Genomic DNA, 22155 nt, shown 5'->3' on the forward strand with positions numbered 1-22155 from the left:
ACATTTCGGGATTTCAACATTTTAGGAATTCAACTTGGTGGTCCTGGAGGAATCTGTCTAAAAATCAACTTTTTCCACGTTCTGAATGTAGATCATAGCTCATTTGAAATTTCATGCTTAATTATTACAGACAGTTGTTTTTGTTAGCAACTGTCGTTAATTGTGGGTCCCAATTACTGAAAACGCCCAAACAATACATTCTGATTTACAACTATATTGGAAACAATAGAGACCTACACTAGATATATTATATACCTGCCGTAGATGTTCTCATTATTCACATGCCAGTAACATACTACGTTTTAGTTTGTTCGTTTAACCGTCTGGCACCAGTGGCACCGTTAAAGCGTTCGTTAAATTTTATTGTATGGGAAGTTCCATAGATGTCTGTTGCGTGACGATAGTATTTCAGATAAATTGGCGTAAACCTACTTAATGGCGAGAAATATTTTTAGTTGTCCTTCAGTGGGGTCAAATATATTGTTAATTAAAATAATTAATATTATTAACGGAGTCTACAGAACTTTTTCCAGTTTTCTAATTATAAGTTTGCTTATCCCCTTAACTCCTCTACCTACTGTTTTAATACATAATATTAAATCGTTATTGAAGTGCATACTTCTATTCTAATTACGTATTAGTAGAGGAGATATAGCCTTGTCATAATAATTACCACAGAACCGAAGTTTGTGTCTTTGTGTGTGTTTTTGACATACTAAAAATATAGTAAAATATATTTATGCAAAATGCGTTTTTCGACCGCCAAAAGTTGTATGAAAAATTACTATGGAAAAAAATCCTAAAATTTAAAAATCGTCTCTGGTATCAACTTATGGGGAATTAGGCGGCAAATTTTTTTATAGCGTTGATGTTTAGCAAAAATATAAATATTTTTCACTATTTTGGTAAAATAAAAAATGATAAAAATCATAAATTTGATGAAAGGAAGTAATTAAAACATAAATTTCAGCAATGTAATTTTTTTCATATGTCCCACACCATGGTAAATACGGGTACGATCCGCCTGGTGATTAGCAGTTACGGTAGCCTATGACGCCTGCCAATCTAGAACCTCCACATGCGCGTTGCTGGCCCTTTAGGGTACCTTTCCACTAGAGATGCGCAACGTGATAGTGTTTGATATCCACCAATCATGTTCACTGTTCACAAAGCGTAGCGCTAGTAGGAACGGGTTCGACTAAGCTGATTGTGGATATCAGAAGCATCCATAACACATCTCTGGTGGAAAGGCACCCTTAACAGTCCTCAGCTAGCTCGCAGGATAACGCGCGTCCGCGGGAGAAAAATCCTCCTATTGGGTAACCGTATTTACCATGAACTTGTATTTTGGTGGGGTTCAATAAAAGTATATAAATTGTCGCATCCTATAAAAAAACTGTCGATAAAGCATTATATCGAACACGAGAGAAAACCAAAACCTAATAATCATCGGTTTTTCTAGTCATAAATCTGCGCACCCACACACCCTGGACCCGTATATGGTCGCACACTGCGGCTTCTTCTTCTTCAACCTAGCGTTTTTCCGGCCTAGCGCCAGGGTCCGCTTTCCTACTCAGTCTTCTCCACTTTGCCCGGTCTTCAGCATACTTAGACGTGAGATTGTTCTCTTGTATGTCCGCTCCCACGACGTCCAGCCAGCGCTTCTTTGGGCTACCGGGGCCGCGTGACTTAGAGCCTTGGACAGCGAGATTAAGGCATCTGTTTTCGATGTAGGCTTAGGAGGATTTTTCTCCCGCGGACGCGCGTTATCCTGCGAGCTAGCTGAGGACTGTTAAGGGTGCCTTTCCACCAGAGATGTGTTATGGATGCTTCTGATATCCACAATCAGCTTAGTCGAACCCGTTCCTACTAGCGCTACGCTTTGTGAACAGTGAACATGATTGGTGGATATCAAACACTATCACGTTGCGCATCTCTAGTGGAAAGGTACCCTAAAGGGCCAGCAACGCGCATGTGGAGGCTCTAGATTGGCAGGCGTCATAGGCTACCGTAACTGTTAATCACCAGGCGGATCGTACCCGTATTTACCATGGTGTGGGACATATGAAAAAATTACATTGCTGAAATTTATGTTTTAATTACTTCCTTTCATCAAATTTATGATTTTTATCATTTTTTATTTTACCAAAATAGTGAAAAATATTTATATTTTTGCTAAACATCAACGCTATAAAAAAATTTGCCGCCTAATTCCCCATAAGTTGATACCAGAGACGATTTTTAAATTTTAGGATTTTTTTTCCATAGTAATTTTTCATACAACTTTTGGCGGTCGAAAAAACGCATTTTGCATAAATATATTTTACTATATTTTTAGTATGTCAAAAAGACACACACAAAGAACTAAAAAAACCAAACTTCGGTTCTGTGGGAATTATTATGACCCCCCCCATACAAATTCTCATTCCACTCCTCTACTATATACCGAACCGCTGCAGCTAATTAAAATTCTAGACAGACTTCGGCTGTACTGATATTAACTTCTTTATTATTGCTCGGCTTCTTTATAAGAGTATCTATTTTGTATGAAATAAAGGTACCAGAATAATAATAATATAATATGTTTAATATGTATAATTGTTCTTTGACGTATTGATTCCGAACTTTTCTGATTAGGTATTTCGCTAAATAAACATTTATAGAACGATGAATACGAATTCGCACAAAGATCAAGGTTTGAGCTCGACGCTTTGCTAATATTTTACCAATCGTAAACATCGTTTATTTATACCTAAAATAATAAATTGCCTTTTTATTATGTACCATTGTACCCACTCGTACAATACAGTCAGCAACAAAGCTATGAATACATCCCAAGTGCCAAAAATATATACTTATACAGAACTTTATTGCCTGTACATTAGGATATGTATACATATTATTGGCACTTTGTATTCAGAGATTGGTTGCTGACTGTACCTAACATGTTAAATCCATCAATCGACCGATCAATCTCGATGAAAGCGACATATTATATTAATGTAATATTATTCGGAACACATTACTTAACAACACACTAGAAACCATAAACGAAAAGAAAAATAATCGTAAACACGACAACAAGAAGTTGTTTTTACATATTGTTTTCGTGTTCCTCTATTTTTATTAAATACTTACTGTGTATAACACTAAATACATGTATGTTTAAGGTGTATACAATAAAAAAATTAAATACATTTTACTTACATTGGTCTGCCTTGTCATCACAATCTTACTAAACATAACTTTCCACAACATAACCTATAAATAAAATGAGATAACAGAATACGTTCGAAGCGCCTGACACTCTGCTTATCCATCGTTTTCCGTTTATCTGATATTGCACTTTGCTTATGCCGCGGCGCTTTCAGCCTGCGGAATTTTGCTTTGTCGCTTTGTATACTATTTTGCATGCAAAATTTAGATTTGTTTATAGCAACTGCACGTTCGGTCCTATTATGTATTGGGTTGGCACAAAAGTAATGACACACTCTACAAAACTCTATACATTTCCTTTCTTAAGTTAATTGTTTTCGATAATATTCTAGTATGTTGTAGAACATTCTAGGTACTTCTAATGTGAGGGTATATAAAGCCGCCCTCGTGATTGGTTTAGTTAGATTGAAATAAAATGGACGAGCGACAAGTTCGAACACTTATACGAGTACTTGTTAGGCCACAGTGCGCGGCTGCGGCTGACAATATCAACACTGCATTGGGCGCTGGAAGTACAAGCCATGCCACGGTGTCCAGATGGTTTGACCGTTTTAAATCAGGAGACAGGAGCCTTGAAAGTCAGTCACGCTCAGAGCGACCACCTGCATTCAATGATGACGATTTACGCCGCGACCTACAGTCGAATCCTGATGCTACTACTCGTGAATTAGCGGAAGCACTTAACTGCAGTCACCACGCTGTGGAATACCATCTGCATGAGCTTGGGTATCGAAAAGTTTTGGCTCGATGGGTACCGCACATCCTGACCGACGCCAGTCGTGCAGTCCGTGTCGCCTGTCAATCACTTTTGCTGCGACCCCGACGTAAAGAGTTTTTGACTGATCTGGTTACGGGAGATGAATCATGGATTTATTATGAGAACGATACACGTCGTGCTTTTTGGCTGCCTCGAGAAGAAATGCCACCAATTCAACCGAAGCTGAGTCAAAAGAACCGCTTAAAAGTTTTGCTTTGTTGTTTCTGGGACTCGCAAGGCATGCTGTTTCATGAACTATTACACAATGAAACTGTAAACGCTAACAAATATTCAACACAGCTCACCGAATAATCTTCTGCTATCAAGAAAAAACGACGAAGACGAGCTACTGTAATTTTACTACATGATAACGCTCGACCTCATGTCGCATCTACCGTTCGCCAACAGCTGCAGAACTTGGGCTGTGAGACGATACATTATTCTCCATCCACCCACCTTATTCTCCAGACCTCGCACCATCAAACTTTCATTTGTTTAGAGCCCTGAAACGACATTTGCGGGGTAAACAATTCAATGATTTCCATGATGTACAGGTGGAGTTGAACAACTTTTTCGAGGCACAGCCATCAGAGTTCTGGGCGAAAGGCATCCAAACTTTGCCGGATCGTTGGCAAGAAGTCATAGATGCTAATGGTGATTACATCATCGACTAAGCTTTTTGTATTGTAATAATAATAAAAAATATAAAACGTAAACCAAGTGTCTCATTACTTTTGTGCCAACCCATTATTTCCGGATCGATTACGATACAAGTGCGAAAAGGAGGAAGTTCGAAACAATAAAAAAAAAATATTGAGACGAGTCGTAACTCGCACGCTCGTATTTCCTTTTCGCACGTGTATAAGTACGACGTTTTTCAGTACAGTTGGCCCTCCGAAGTTTCGACCTGACAAGAAATGAACCATTTCTCGCACTAAAGGCGCAAAAGTAAAATTGTCTATAGAATACAATTCTACAATACAAGGCAATGTGCGTGTCCAGTCCAGCTTAAGGTAACGTTCGGATCCCAGCAGTCGCGACCCGGCAGAGGCGACCAGCTGCCGCGGCCCATTCTCGCTGCTGTGCGGCGCTGCCATGCATTTAAGCTTTCGGATAGCAGCGGCCGCGACCCAGGCAGCGACTGCCACGGCCAGTAGTCAAAGAGAACTCAGGCCACAGGGTCGTGTCACGTGGTCGATTTGTATGTTTTCGTTCGATTTGTAACTGGAAAATGGAGCATTTTTCAAGAAAAAGAGCAATTTTCTAAAAAAATCTTAGAGATAAGAAATGTTATAGTACCTAAACTAATCTTTCGTGAACTACTCAATAAGCCCTTTCATTTGATACCCCACAGGGAAGGGGACCACTAAACTTACCAGTAACATCCGTTTAAGGTACAGCGGGGCAAATCTCGACTGGGGGGCAATTGTAACTGATCCATTTTTTCCATAATTACACTATGATGTTCAGTTCTACATGTATCCACTGAACATGCCTAACATATAGGTATATAACCGGTGGACACTATTTAATAATCCAAAGAATTGTAAAACTTGGAAAAAATTAACCAGTTACATTTGCCCCCCAGTCGAGATTTGCGCCGCTGTACCTTATAGGATGTCTGGGATCTATACAATATATATCAGAAGTCAGAATGAGGTGCGCTATTTTTGCAAACGAACATCGCCTTGGAGCCTCGTCTATTTAATTGTATTAATATCTCAAAAATGTCAACCTTCACACAATACCATCGAATATTTTACGTACCACGGAGATATTTGCAGATTTTAATTACGCTTTTCAAAGGGTCCTCAACCCGAGATGGGTCAGTTCTCGTGTATTTGACAGCCACCGCAAGAATCCATCAACCTGGAAATTGTTCCATTTCCCTGCGGCTTTCATTGTGAGATATTTTGGAGCCTTTTGATCGATCGATTATCTAATGCCATTATTATTCGGGAATTAACTGAGGGAAGGTCGACAAAACTCGGGGTTAAGTATCTACGCAAGAATAAAGTAGGTACCAGGATTATGTATTTAATAACATATATTGGTTGAAATTTTAACACATTCATCTGATAATTTTTATTGATACTTAAGTTAATTTTTACATACAATTTTATACAAATATTATAAAGAGGCAAACTGTAAATTCGCATACATTTTTTCGAAGATTAATCTGGCTGGATAAGATGCTTTACTTCGTACCTACTACCGTTACAGTGACATCTGTCCTAACTTTGCAGTGTGCCTCCTCATTTAATCAAACCCTTAGAATTTTAGTAAGGCGCGTTTGTGAATAAATACGAAACAGATTCCGCGTAATGAGTCCTTCGAATAGCCTCTGCCAGCATCATTGAAATGTCTATAATTTGCAGCTTGGGGCAAATCTTCACAAGCTTATCCTGAGGAATCGTGTTTGTGATGACAAAAGCTTCTAAACAAGAATTATTTATCTTGTCAATAGCATTCCCTGCTAGAACTCCGTGTGTCACAATAGCGTACACTTTATTGGCACCAGCTTCGCGCAATTTCTGCGCTCCTTTAACGATAGTGTCGCAAGTGTCCGCCAAGTCGTCGACCATGATGGCCGTCCTGTTTCTCACGTCTCCGACTAGGACGGTGGACTCATCCGTCTCCACCGTTCGTTGTCGCTCTTTATGGATAATCGCGAAGTCTATGTCCAGTCTGTCAGCGATGGCGGTCATCCTCTTTACTCCCCCAGCGTCCGGGGACACCATCACACTGCTCTTCCATTCTGGAATGTTCTCCTGAATCCATTTGGTAACCGCAGGCTCCGCATACAGATTATCTACTGGTATATTGAAGAACCCTTGGATTTGTGACGCGTGCAAGTCGATGGTGATAACGTGATCGGCTCCCGCCACAGATATTAAATTAGCGAGAAGTTTGGCTGCGATAGGGGCGCGACTCTTTTCTTTTTTGTCTTGCCTCGAATAAGGGAAACACGGTATAACTGCTGTTACTCTAGACGCTGACGCAATCTTGCAGGCGTTGATCATGATAAAGAGCTCCATGAGGTTATCGTTGATGTCACCACATCCACTTTGGACGATATATACATCTTCGCCTCTGACAGACACTCCAATCTCGACGCTAGTTTCTTTGTTGCTGAACGTTTTCGTCGTAGCTTTTCCCAAGTCGATTCCTAGTCTACCGACGATTTTCTTAGCTAGGTCTGGGTGCGAGGTCCCGGTAAACACTTTAATGTTTGGCATTCTTGGACTTGGGTTGATAAACTGCCGTGGATACGAATCGTCCTCTTTCACTTGGGTTTCGTCTGGTTTCATGAGTGACCTCTGCACAACTGCGAGCTCTCAACTGGGTGACTCTTAGATATGGAATGATAGTTGTTTGCTCAACTGATTTATCGGAGTTCACGAGCAGGTCGCCTCTATCGATCCCCCGCAATGGAACTTTATTCACTGTTATCGGCTGTAAACAGAGTCGCAAATACGCTCGTCTTGCCTCAAGCGTACCTATTATTTATTAGGCTTATCATTTCATCAGCAGTTTATTGTCTGAGCGGTAAACGATGTTAAGCTAAACAAACGATTTTTATATTTGAACCTCAAATAATATTTGAATTCTATGTTCTCTATGTATATAAGTATTTGTATAATAAATATATCTTTGTCTGAGTACCTGCAACACAAGCCTTCTTGAGCTTACCATGGGACTCAGTCGATCTGTGTAAGAATGTCCTATAATATTTATTTATTTATTATATTTTAGTTTTACAAGCTTTTATTCAACTTGCCTTGTTAGTAAGTGTGCGTCAAAACGTAGAAGCTAAATTTGACCCACTTCCCGGTTTCCGATTGAGCTGAAATTTTGCACACATATGTAAATCACGTGACAATGCAATATTATGGTATCATGGAGCTGATCTGATGACGGAGCAGTAAGGTGGTCACTCTGTCATGAAACGTCGTATCCCATCGAGTAAGGGGTTTTTAGAAATGTACAATGCAAGCATCGCACATTTCTCGCGTCAGCATTAAAATTAATATAATTATGACTTTATTTTAATTGCTGTATTTGCGATTACGCCATACATCGATTTATACATTAGTTTACGTTTATACGTGCTCCTAGCTAGTACTCAATATACCTTGGTTATCAATAAATTTATAAGTGTATCAAAATCAGTGTTTCTATCAAGACTACAATCAACCATCAAGAATCATATCATCTAAGGTGTACGGCTCGTACATCTTAATGGTCCTTCGAAGCCATCAGTGACTGTGACAGTGATTTCGTCCAATCGGCCTCCCACAAGCGGGTCTCACCGTGCGGATGAAACAGGCGTAGAGAATCATCAAAGCCTGACTATATTCATTGTCATAGAAAAATCAGTTCATCATCGAAGATATCAAGATCAACAGAAGACGTCTACTATCAATTCAAGTAAGAGGAATCTCGAACTTGTAAAATCATCATTATAGTGCTGCAGCTATTATCAAATTATCATCAATTTTTAATCAGTTAACCAAGGGAATCAATATCAATATCATACATCAGTGGCCACAGTATTGTCAAATATTTTGATTAATACTCACTATCAAATTATCAGTCTACTCTACTACATATCAATAAATCAAGATGAGTTTAGACAAGGAAATGGAAGCGATTTGCAGTGATCAAAATCAGCTCATGGCCAATATGAACAGGCTATTTGAGAACTACAAGAAAGATGGTCCAAGCCGCCGGACTATGTCTAACATCAATAACAAGTTGGCCGGCCTTGACGGGTTCTGGCAGGAGTTTCAAAGCAATCATGCAAGGTTATTAGAATTCCAGAACGAGGACTGCACTTCTTTTGCCGAAAAAACATACATCAAAACCAAATCCTTCTACGAATCAGCTCGGTCTGTATTGCTTGATCATTTGGATACAGTTCAAAAGGCTGCCTTATCACCGAGACCGAGACCAATCTCACCAAAACCAACAGAACGTTCACCACTCCCTTCGTCAGAGATGCCCAACTGGGCTGAAGAAAGAACCAAAAATGAAGAAAAGCAACCTGGGCCATCGGATCTTCAAAGCCGCGCCGTCCCTACCCATCAATCTGTAGATCAAGAAAGGTCGGCCACCCAGGCTACAATCAATTCTGCTTTCGCAATTGCACCTATTTTCAATATCACCGAAAAACCAAGCGTCGATGCTGCCAAGTTGTCAGAAAAGATGAGAAAGCAACAGAGCAACTTCAAGGTCTTCGCACGTACTCTACATTACATCGACCTCTCCACAGTAAATGAAAAGTGGGAATTGGAAGATTTACTTAAATCAGTACAGTCACGTTGGACAACTATTGACACTCTTCACTGGGACATCGACAGTGAACTTTTCGAAAACGACGAAACTTATAATCAAACGTTTTGCAAATATGAGAAGAAATTCCAAGATATGAAAAAATCTATCAATTCCAAAATATGGTCCATGGTCCACCGTGAAAAATCAACCCCCGTCATGGACATCCCACCCTTTAGTGGAAACTATCAACAATGGGTTTCATTCAAGGATTTATTTAATGAAGCCATACATCATAACCGCTCGATGTCTAATGCACAGAAGATGCAATTTTTGAAAAATAAGGTTAAAGGTGAAGCTGAAAAACTCATTCAACATCTGAACATCAGCTCAGAAAACTATGAAACCTGTTGGGATATCCTAAATCACAGGTACAACAACACGAAACTAATTTTCACCGCACACCTCAACAACCTGCTTTCGCTATCAACAATGCAACAACAATCATATCAACAAATCAAGCGCCTACATGACACCACCAACGAGTGCCTAAACGCCATCAGGAACCTAGGCGTGGACATCGTGTCATGGGATCCCCTTATCGTCCATATTCTATCACAAAAATTGGACCCGGAAAGTCATACGGAGTACGTCGAATCATTGAAGAACCCACGTGACTTGCCGACCTTAAAGGACTTCCTAGATTTTCTAGAAATGAAATTTACATCATATGAAGCGAGCCGCCGCAAGTTGGACACACCAAAAACATCTCATCAATCAGAAGCACCAAGAAAACCTTATTACAAATCATTTATGGGCATAAAAGATTCATCATTATCGCAAAATAAATCAAATGATGTTAAATCAAGTTATTATCAAAGAAAACATTGCCCGGTTTGTAATAAAAATCATGGCATATTTAATTGCGAAACATTTCAAAGTGCAAGACCAGAAAGCAAACGAAGCACTATTGCAAGATTGAATCTATGCAAAAATTGCCTTTATAATCATTACGATAAGGAATGTTTTTCAACGAGTCGATGCCGCACGTGTCATGAACGACATAACACGCTCGTGCATGATGCCTACAGTCAGAAACAAGAGACTTCCGATCCACTTAATAAGCGCAAAACTGTTGCAAGTATTACGCAAGAATGTAGAAAAAATATAGAAGTTTTATTACCTACCGCCCTCATCAAAGTAAGGGCAGTAGATGGAAAGTATCACACTTTGAGGGCGTTTATTGATCCTGGAGCACAGATGTCATTGATCACGGAGACTGCGGCTCAACTTCTCCAAATACCCCGGGAAAGCTGTGACGACACTATGTACGGCCTCGGAATTAATGGAAACTCCTGTAACGGCGTTATAAACGTCACTTTGTCATCACTGCATTGTGACTTTCAATTTGACGCCGAGCTATTTATCATGAATAAACTCACTCTGCCACTGCCGAATCAAACCTTCGTCAAGCCCGATTTGTCATATTTAAGAGGACTACCACTGGCAGATCCGGATTACAACATCAGCCGACAGATTGATATCATATTAGGAACAGAAATCTACGCCAAATTCGTCCAAAATGGAACCATAGTAAAAGACGACGACCTCCCCGTAGCCCAGAAAACGAAACTAGGGTATATCATTAACGGAAAGGTCCCATTGCCATCGTATCAACAAGGCTGCACCATCGTCAACAACATGAGTGATATCTCGCGCTTTTGGACCATTGAAGACATCAATGAAACATCAAATTTGTCATCAGAAGATCAACATTGTGTAGACTTCTACCGCGAAACTACTTTTCGACAAGAGGACGGAAGATATGTTGTTCGATTGCCGTTGAAGCCAGAGAAGGAAGATGCGCTTGGATACTCAAAGAACATAGCCATAGCACAGTTCAGGCAACTCGAGATGAAGTTTCGAAAGGATCAAAATATCGAAAAGGAGTACAAGAAGTTTATACAAGAATACATTAGTTTAGGCCACATGCGCGAATGTACAGACGAAGTCGACGGGCCACCCAACTCGACACAGGAGTGCTTTTTGCCACATCATTGCGTGAAAAGACCTGAGTCAGCAACTACATCTCATAGGGTGGTCTTCAATGCGTCTGCCAAAACGTCAAATGGGACAAGTCTGAACGACATCATGTACAGCGGACCCAATTTACAACACGACTTATTGTCACTCATCATCAAGTGGAGACAATACAAGGTCGCGTACGTGGCAGACATTGAAAAAATGTTTAGAATGATTGGTATGAACATTCAAGATCAAAAATATCAGAAAATCATATGGAGAGACAATGAACATCAAAGGTTCCGTGAATACGCTCTAACAACAACAACATATGGCACCAAGGCTGCTCCATGGTTAGCTATGATGACTTTAAGACAGCTGGCTAACGACGAACGCCACAACTATCCTCAAGCGGCTAAAGTCGTTGAAGAGAGTTTTTACATGGATGACCTGCTACACGGCTGTCACGATCTCGAATCAGCGAAGAAAATGAAACAAGATTTGATCAATTTATTACAATCAGGAGGATTTAATCTTCGCAAATGGGCATCAAACACGCCCGAACTACTGCAAGGAGCTAGTAAGACTCAAGATCAGCAAGAAACGTTCGAATTTAAAGATCAAGAAACAACGAAAACGCTGGGTCTACGCTGGCATCCTCAGGAAGATGTATTCAGTTTCCAACTAAAAATTGCACCACTCCCAACTCAAACATCAATCACAATGACGAAGAGAGAGTTGCTGTCGAATATAGCACAAGTATTTGACCCTCTGGGATGGCTGTCACCAGTAACCACGAAACTGAAGTTACTGTTTCAAAATGTCATATCAAATGACAACGGATGGAACGATCAAATACCCCAAAATATCAAGAAAGAATGGTTCACAATTTCACAAGACCTCCAAGTTATCAAGGATATCAAAATCCCGCGTTGGCTAAATACCTGCAAGAATCAAGAAATTGAACTTCACGGTTATTGTGACTCATCAACTAAAGCATACGCATGCGCAATCTACTGCCGTGTTATCTCCACCGACGACAAAAAAGCAACGCCGCCGCCGCCGGTACTGATAGCAGCAAAATCAAGACTTGTACCGTCGAAAAAAGCTGTGTCCTTGCCGAGACTAGAACTGTGTTCAGCTCTACTTCTATCAGCCCTCATGGAGAAGGTCAAGCTATCTCTGTCAGAAAACAAAATCAAAATGGTCTGCTGGTCTGACAGTACAGCAGTTTTGGGCTGGCTAAACGGCGAACCTAGCAAGTGGAAGCCATTTATAGCTAACCGAGTTACGAAAATTACAAAAATCATACCACCGACTTGTTGGAACTACGTCAAGTCCGAAGAAAACCCGGCCGACTGCGCTAGTCGCGGAATCACGGCCCAGCAGTTATTAAAACACCCTCTTTGGTGGAATGGACCAAACTGGCTGTCATCATACAGTGAAAATCAAGAAAGGCCCACGTTCACTACGGATCAAGAGGTTAAAATATCAAAACAAAGCCACGCGGTAACATGTCAACAAACAGACGGCGATATTATCAATGAATTAATATGTAAGCATAGCAACATGACTCATTGCACCCGCGTACTCGCCTGGATACTACGAGTGGCTTCGCGGCGTCAGCAAAGCTCGAGTTACCTAACAGCTGACGAGTTAAACACAGCTAAAAATAGAATCATCAAGTACGTGCAAGAAAGAGAGTTTTCAAATGAAATAATAAATTTGAAAACAAATCAATCAGTGCATTTAAAAAGCAATATTGTGAAATTAAGACCTTTCCTGGATCAATATGGAATGCTACGCGTTCGAGGACGCCTTCACAACGCACACATCAGCTGGGAAATGAAGCATCCTCTTATCATTCCACATAGAGGTCGTTTGACCGAGTTGCTTATAGATCAAGCACATAAAGCTACTTTGCACGGAACTGCCAAACTCACTCACTCGAAGCTGAGAGAATCAGTCTGGATCATAGGAGGTAATAGAGCTACAAAAAATCGCCTCCGTCGTTGCATAACATGCCTCAAGCAGAAACCCCCAAAGCAATCACAACTCATGGGAGACTTACCTGAGTCGAGATCAAATCCATCAAGGCCGTTTTTTAACACCGGTGTTGACTATACGGGATACGTATCAGTGAAGGCAAGCAAAGGTCGCGGCATCAAAACGACTAAAGGCTACATTGCTGTGTTTGTTTGCATGGCGACAAAGGCAGTGCACTTAGAGCTAGTTTCAGACCTAAGCTCGGAATCATTTCTGGCCGCTCTACGGAGGATGTCCGCCCGGCGTGGAGCACCACGTCACATCTTCAGTGACAATGGCACAAATTTTACTAAAGCCAACAAAGCAATCAGAAGAGAATATGAAGAGATCACTGCTTCGCTTGATGAATCATTCTTCAACGCCATCAGCGATATGAGCATCAGCTGGCACTTCAACGCTCCTTCTTGGCCCAGCGCAGGAGGCCTGTGGGAATCAGCGGTGAAGAGTCTCAAACATCATCTTCACCGAGTGCTGGGAGAACAACATCTAACCTTCGAAGAATTTTCGACTCTATTGGCACAGATAGAAGGTTGTTTAAACGCACGTCCCCTGTGCGCATTGACCGAAGACCCTGACGATTTGGATTACATCACGCCGGCACACTTTTTATCGAGCGGGCCGACTCTCCACATCGTTGAAACAGAAAGGGACGAACGCACTCGGTGGCGCCGAACACAGAAAATATTCCAAGATATATGGAAGAAATGGCAAACTGAATACCTGTGTCAGCTACAATCACGCTGTAAATGGACACAACTCAAGCCAAACATTGAGATCGGCGACGTCGTAATCATCCACGACGCAAACTTACCTGCTGGCAAGTGGGCCCTTGGCAGGGTATCAGAAGTCCACGAAGGAAAGGATGGACTTGTCCGTGTCGCCTCAGTGAAGACAAAACATTCAATAATCAAAAGGCCCATTATCAAACTGTCTAAACTGCCAGTATCAGAAAACGAATCATCATCATCAACCAAAGAAGTACAGAAAGAAGACACGTTGCCCTCGTCGGTCGCGCCCCCAGCAAAACAAACAAAACAAAGGAAAACAAGATCAAAACTCATCAATTACATCACTATGGCGCTTATGCTGTTTATGTTAATTATATCACCGGCACAATGCAATCATAGCGTGTCACATTTCAAAGAGGGACAAGGCATTTATTTTGATAAAATAATGAACATGAAGCTGGCCCGAGACGAGTGGAAACTTGTAGTTTATTATGACATCAATCCGTACTGGGAAGGATCAGAACTATTTTCCAAATACATCAGACACTTGGAAAATATGTGTCACGCCCTCGAAAATAAACAACAGTGCAACATCGTCCTAACTCAACTGCGCCACGCCTTTTCGGAACTAAAATACTACGACAGCATGCTACTCGGTCAACGCGTCGAGTCCCCACGACAGAGAAGGGCCTTCTTCAACGGCGTCGGTAACGTCGCTCACAGCCTGTTCGGCGTGCTTGATGAACAGTTTGCCGAACAATATCAGAAGGACATCGACCTGACCAGAGCTAATGAGAAACATTTAGCACAATTATGGAGGAATCAAACTTCGGTTATCGAGGCGGAAACTAACTTACTGAAAAGAGTTGAAACATCAATGCAAAATCAGCACAAAACGTTCAATCAACACATAAACAACATCGAGAAGAGCCTTAACAAGCAGGCAACTGAAATGCAAGAATCAACCCACATAAATGAAATCACCGTATCATCAATCATCGCTAACAACATACTCGTAAACCTGAAGAGCATACAAGACACTTTATTGGACACCATTGCTAACGTAATTTATGGCAAATTTAACGTGCATCTCTTGACACCACAACAGTTGAAAGATGAGCTGAACATCATAGCCGGGCAGATGCCAAAGGATTTGACTCTACCCTGCGAGAACATCAACACTGATCTACACAAACTATATCAATTAATGAAAGTGCGAACAAGAATGACCCGTCAGTACCTTATCTTCGAAATCAAGATTCCCTTAGTTTTTCAAGATGTGTATGAACTCTTCAGATTAATATCAATCCCACGTCAAGTTGGAAAAAATATGATCAAAATACGACCCATAGCAAAACAAGTGGCTATAAACATCAAAAAAGAATCGTATATACCTATGTTGGATGAAACTGTAAATAAATGCTCGCACTACGATTCATATACTCTCATTTGTACGCTACAAGGTCCAATTTATCAACTAAAGTCTGACTCACACCTCTGCATCGCCGATCAAATGTCGAACGAGTGTTCAGCTGACTCTGACACTTGTCGAAACATATGGACGGAACTAAGCACTATGAATACATACCTATACTTTTGTTGTGACGAATGTACTGTGAGAATCATATGCGGACAGGAGGTCAAGGCTGAGCATTTGAACAAGGCAGGAATCATAACCCTTCGAACAGAGTGCGTGTTGAATGGAGACGCCTTTACTATATTTCCCCAGAAGAAACTCTCGAACGAAATCAAAACACAATCAAACGTTGTTAAGTTCGACGTGCCTTCCATCAACAACGTTATAAACCTAACAGTACCAGTCTTGCAAGGCGAATCAACAGCTCTTGAAAACAACGACAAATATTTCAAGGTTATCAGAGATCAAATTGAACATATGAAGAACGAGGGAGCCCTATCAGACAGAATCAACTACCACGACATTCATCATTACACAGTAATCTACGTGGTCATGGGCATTGTCGCAGTGTTAGCAGTGCTGTACGTGCGCCGCTACATTCGTCGACGGCAACTCGTAGCGCGCCTCACCCCTCCGTTCGCCGCCGCCGCCGCCGCCGCCCCCCGGGAGAGCGGCCGCAGACCAACCTCGATGTCCATCACATCGCGCAGCTCTATCCCATCAGCGACCGAGCACCACCACAATGGACAACCCCCTGAGAGACAAGATCATCGCGTCGCGGCGACTGCGCTTAAATCTACAAACATTTCTATGTTTAGGGGATTTACTTCTATCAAATAATTCCTTGCAACTTAAATTCTATTTCATTTGTTTGATTCTATTTCAATACATTTCGCTGTAATGATCAGATTTATATAAGAATAATGTATCAGCATCTTTTATCAATCTCTCATCTCCTGGCCGGGAATATGTACAATGCAAGCATCGCACATTTCTCGCGTCAGCATTAAAATTAATATAATTATGACTTTATTTTAATTGCTGTATTTGCGATTACGCCATACATCGATTTATACATTAGTTTACGTTTATACGTGCTCCTAGCTAGTACTCAATATACCTTGGTTATCAATAAATTTATAAGTGTATCAAAATCAGTGTTTCTATCAAGACTACAATCAACCATCAAGAATCATATCATCTAAGGTGTACGGCTCGTACAAGAAACGTATCGGAGAGCAGTAGATGACTGTTGAAAGAAAGGTACAGTGGACGATAAAAGCTTGTGCCAAAAATGATTTTTTTGCAAATTGCTTGATGGTTAATTTTTTTTCGTTTTAGTAAAGTGTAAATATTGATTTTAAAGTAACTTTACATTATACATTCAGCACGCGCAAAGGCATTGTCGCCATTTCGGTCACTTAAAAAAATACGAAATAAAAGTTTTCACCTTTCCGTGATCGTTATAACGTATTCTATTGGAAATAGTACAGTAAATAGTGTACCGTACGATGTTTTTCAGTACAGATGTCCCTCCGAAGGCCTGACATTTATAATGAACCACTTCTCGCACTAGTGCGTAAAAAAACACCATCTGTACTGAAAAATATAATATTTGCCTATCTTCAAAAATTTTTTTCTACCCAATTAATTTCTACTTAACACAATAAGTAATACTGGTAAAGTACAGGTACTGATATCAATCTGTAGTTAGGTATGAATCCAAAATATCCAAATGTCCATAATTAACTACTGGCTAATCCGTTAGTCAAACCTGCTAATGGTAGACCTAAATACCCTCACTTAAAGTAGGTGTATAAATTATAGGTACCAACTTTAAAATATTGTTGGGATCTCGACGATCAAATCACCGGCATAGATAACAGAACTACATTTTACATTAGGTGTCGTCGTCTGTTGAAAGCTAATCGATACACGGTCCTAGCCAAAAGTACAGTCAAGCAATCTGAATCCTAGGCTACTGTAGAACCCTTTCACAGTAAAAGTTAAAGTGACTGCTATAGCAAATAAAGCACGGTGTCAATACGACAGGGTTCTAGAGTGGCCTATTCTAATTGGTTGACTGTAGTTGCACTTGGCAGTAAGAATGTATTCGCTACGTGCACGTCTGGCGCTGCCCTCATTTTGTGAGATTTTGCATGACAAAAAAAAATCTTATAAGTATTATTCAGGTCTAACGGCCCGGCCCCGCTAGCACTAATGTTGGACATGTCCATTAGATGACATGTTTTTGTTAGGGATCCATGTACTGAGTCGGCGACTAGTCGGGAAAGCCGACAAAACGGCCACATTAGTAGTCGGCGATTAGTCGGCAAAAAGGGCAGATTAGTTGGCATTTTATAATTGATAGAAAAATAAGTCAAAACTAAATTAACAGCTGATATGGTTGTATTGTGTGACGACCGGTCTGGCTCAGTCGGTATAGTGCCTGCTAAGCCGCGGCCCTGGGTTCGAATCCCGGTAAGGGCATTTATTTGTGTGATGAGCACAGATATCTGTTCCTGAGTCATGGATGTTTTCTATGTATATAATATACGCACGTTGCCAATACACACCGCTATACATTCTTACTGCCACGTGTGTAAGATGTGCGCGGTAAGATACGATCGTTATAAAAGCGACCGGGATCATACCCGAAATAATATTATGTTCATTGTTAATCCAACTTATTGTTACCATCGAACCTTTATACACAAATCATCGAACGTACGAGTAATCCTCCAAAACATACTTGTTCCTGAATTAAAACAGACAAAAAAAGGAATATATTTAAATGTACGTCGACAACTGATATAGTTCATTTCAATTTGACCTTTAACTGCTTGCATCATAATAAGGTTAATTATAAACATAAAATTATCTTTGTACATTATTAGATAATTATGTACGCACAGTCGATGATAAAGATATTTTTACATTTTTTGCCTTATTACAAAGGATTAAGGTGCAAAAGTGTAAATAGGTACCTATATTTAACATCTTCTTAAGATGAAATGATTTCGATGTCTTGCTTCACACACCGATATATGTGTAAACACAGATTTGTCAGTCACATAATTTTATAGCTAAGCCAATTTTAATATTTTTGATATAACTGTCAGTTAACGCAATAGGGAACTTGACTGTAGTTAAAATAAAATATTTTATACCATGCACGAAATAAAGCATCAGATAATGAAAAGAAAAACACGGACAAAAGTTATTTTTTAATCCAATTTCTATTTAATAAGTCTAGTAGAAATATATAAAGTAACTGAGTTGACCTGACCGTGGCGTCACTCAATTCGATTTCATATAAATTCCATATTAGCAAGTCGTTCAAATTCGTTTTTACAGTTCTTAAAAAGAAGCTGATTTGACTAGAAGGCAAGAAGCCTATTGATTTACAAAGGCGTATCAAAATAAGATAACACTTAAGCAAATGTTTCATTCAGTAGAATTAGCTTTGTATCTTATGCATAGTGTTAAAGAGAAGAAATATTTAAAGAAATTTGCCTTAGATGACTACAAATTAGGGTGTATACCAGGCGGTATACTCTTGGGTCGTCACGTTTCTAAATTTGTCCGATTCTTCTTTCGTCAGCCATTCTTTATTCGTCACGATCGTCGATGGTCTTTCTCAACTGAGGTTAATTTCATTGTTCATCTTTATCTTAATCAGTCTCGTTCTTTACTCGTCATACTCTTCTTTCGGCATGTTCGCTGTTAAATCTATGTTTTTCGTGTTCTTTCGTAGGTAGTCTTAGCTCGGTACCAACTTAGAATGTGAACAAATACGAAATGACCAAAAACAATCGAGTCGAAATAAGAAAAAGGCCAACAACTCATGGTCAAAGACGATAATGAGTGCAGAGTAAGTTGACGAATGAAGAATGCCTGATGAAAGCAGAATCGGAGAAATTTAGGAATATGACGAAAAATGAACGTGTCGACCCAAGAGTATACCTGCCAGGCGTCTTTGAAAATTTTAAAATATAATTTGAATCAGGTAAAATCACACAAAGGTTTATTGTCATAAAAACATTTAATTAACACTGATATGTTAATAACAACAATATATTACATTATACATATTTACAGGTTAACAGATCAGCAATTCCCGTTTAGTTTGTACATTTGGATCACGTCTCCGATTCGGATAAAAATTGGTAGGCTGATAGAGTCCATGATGCTGAGCAAGATCCACTAGGTTTCCCAAAATGTCCTAGGTTGATTGTATGAAGCTTTCCTTTTTTGTTACCGAAAATGTATAGAAATCTGGTAACAAAAAAGGAAGGTTTCATACAAACTACATAGGACATTTTGGGAAACCTAGTGGATCTTGCTCAGCATCATGGACTCTATCAGCCTACCAATTTTTATCCAAATCGGAGACGTGACCCAAATGTACAAACTAAACGGGAATTGCTCAGATAAGTATATTATTATTTACTTAGGTACTATGTCTAGGTCGAATTATGTTTACAAAATCTTTTTAGGATTGGCTTCAGATTGTCTAAAAGTGAAAAAAAAAATGGAAAATGTTTATTATATAAATTAACAATTACAGAAAATCGCGACCCTGTGTCCTGAGCTAGGAAACCCTGTGTTACAGGACGCAGTTTCGTCGCACTAGTACCTTAATATATATTATAAAACTATACAATTTGTAGAGCGAGTTGCATAAGGAAGTACAAAAAGCTTACAAATAACATTTTTTTATTTTTTGTGTAACGTAATATATGTATTTAAATAATTGTGTTAATATATTTAAATAATTGTGTTTGGTATCAACACTGAGCTGCGTGTACGTACGAGTATTTGCTTGAATGTACGGGTATGTATCTGTTAGTGTGTGAGAGATTTATATGTACTATAATATGTATATGATATGAGGATATTAATAATAAATTAAGATATAAGTATATCTATCAGACAGTGTTGATATTAAAAGCCGTTTATTTCTGGGGTCCATTTCTCGAAGCTATAATTAGGTAAGTTACAATTTTCAAGTGGTAGTCAATATCTAATTGCTAATACGACACGTTGGAAAGAGACTTGACTATTTGTAATAGTAGTAGTAGTAGTAAACTCTTTATTGTACAATTAATAACAAAAACACAGTAAATTACAGTAAAGAACAGTACAAAGGCGAATTTATCCCTTTGAGGGATTTCTTCCAGTTAACCTTTGAGTGAATAAGAGGATAAAAAGAGATGCAGATGACAAATGTACAACAAGGTGCCAGAAAGACAAATAATTAAATAAATATTTTATTTACACAAATTTGTAAGTTGTAAGTTTCAGTTTTGAGAAATGGGCCTCTTCTGGCGGGTCGCTAGCGACTTAATAATAACACAAATGTATTATTTGTATGAAAATCGAACCACCTTAATCTACTTAAACAAAATACGAGTACATTGTAGTTATTCATTACACAATGAAGGTTGATAAATATACCACGTACATATGTTGTTTTAGGGCGTCTGGAGTGGGCGAAACTTTCGTCTCGGGTGCGTCAGCCACTAAAATCTATAGTTATTTAATCAGTTGTTTTAGAGAACGTTCAAAACGAGATTGATGCTGTTTTCATATAGGTTATTTAGGTCTGGTGGTGGTGGTCTGGTGGTTTAGGTTAGGTATTTGGGAAAGTGTGTGTGTCTGTTTGTTTCTCCGGCTTTCGGCAAAACGGAGCGACGAATTGACGTGATTTTTAGGGTTCCGTAGTCAACTAGGAACCCTTATAGTTTCGCCATGTCTGTCTGTCCGTCCGTCCGTCCGTCCGTCCGTCCGTCCGTCCGCGGATAATCTCAGTAACCGTTAGCACTAGAAAGCTGAAATTTGGTACCAATATGTATATCAATCACGCCAACAAAGTGCCAAAATAAAAAATGGAAAAAAATGTTTTATTAGGGTACTCCCCCTACATGTAAAGTGGGGGCTGGTTTTTTTTTTCATTCCAACCCCAACGTGTGATATATTGTTGGATAGGTATTTAAAAATGAATAAGGGTTTACTGAGATCGTTTTTTGATAATATTCATATTTTCGAAAATAATCGCTCCTAAAGGAAAAAAAAGTGCGTCCCCCCCCCTCTAACTTTTGAACCATATGTTAAAAAAATATGAAAAAAATCACAAAAGTAGAACTTTATAAAAACTTTCTAAGAAAATTGATTTGAACTTGATAGGTTCAGTAGTTTTTGAGAAAAATACGGAAAACTACGGAACCCTACACTGAGCGTGGCCCGACACGCTCTTGGCTGGTTTTTTTTAAGTGGAGATATTTGAAGGGATGGCGAGTGACATAGGCTACTTTTTGTCTCTTTCTAACGGGAGCGAAGCCGCGGGCAAAAGATAGTACTTTATATTATAACACAGCAGCCTATAATAATGTATCAACATTAAAAATATGATCTTTCTTTTTACGTAACAAGACATTTTTTAGCTTTATCTACCCGCCCTCAACGTCTGCCTTCCGAAAAATAAATTTCTTATTATTAATGTTCTTAGCTGGACATAAATTTCTTTAATGTAAATATCACAGTTATTAATATTAGGTATCTGCTATTTTGAATAATGTTTCTTCTATAACATGATGTACATTGACTTATTAGTTCTTAGAACAATGTTAAGATCCTTTATCAAGTTTATCATTTGTGTAAGTTCAACGACATTTGCTGCATAATGGAAATGT

At 39.4% G+C, this 22155-nt stretch overlaps 2 protein-coding genes across 2 annotated transcripts in view; both read right to left on the reverse strand.

The window, feature by feature from the left end:
• Positions 1 to 3307, reverse strand: part of LOC125233876 (glutathione S-transferase 1-like) — a 19148-nt gene extending 15841 nt beyond the window's left edge. The window contains exon 1 of the mRNA XM_048140027.1: positions 3208 to 3307. The gene's annotated coding sequence lies outside the window, so the exon portion shown is untranslated. The remainder of the gene's footprint in view (positions 1 to 3207) is intronic.
• Positions 3308 to 6043: 2736 nt separating this feature from the next.
• LOC125233885 (ribose-phosphate pyrophosphokinase 2-like) lies at positions 6044 to 7331 on the reverse strand. Its single transcript, XM_048140038.1, has 2 exons — positions 6229 to 7331; positions 6044 to 6179 (listed from the first exon to the last, which is right to left on the reverse strand). Exon 1 carries the CDS (start codon positions 7282 to 7284, stop codon positions 6253 to 6255), a length of 1032 nt encoding a protein of 343 aa, XP_047995995.1. The 5' UTR covers positions 7285 to 7331; the 3' UTR covers positions 6044 to 6179; positions 6229 to 6252.
• Positions 7332 to 22155: the final 14824 nt, after the last annotated feature.

This window comes from Leguminivora glycinivorella, chromosome 15 (assembly GCF_023078275.1).
Source record: "Leguminivora glycinivorella isolate SPB_JAAS2020 chromosome 15, LegGlyc_1.1, whole genome shotgun sequence".
In the NCBI taxonomy this organism is placed as follows: Eukaryota; Metazoa; Arthropoda; class Insecta; order Lepidoptera; family Tortricidae; genus Leguminivora; species Leguminivora glycinivorella.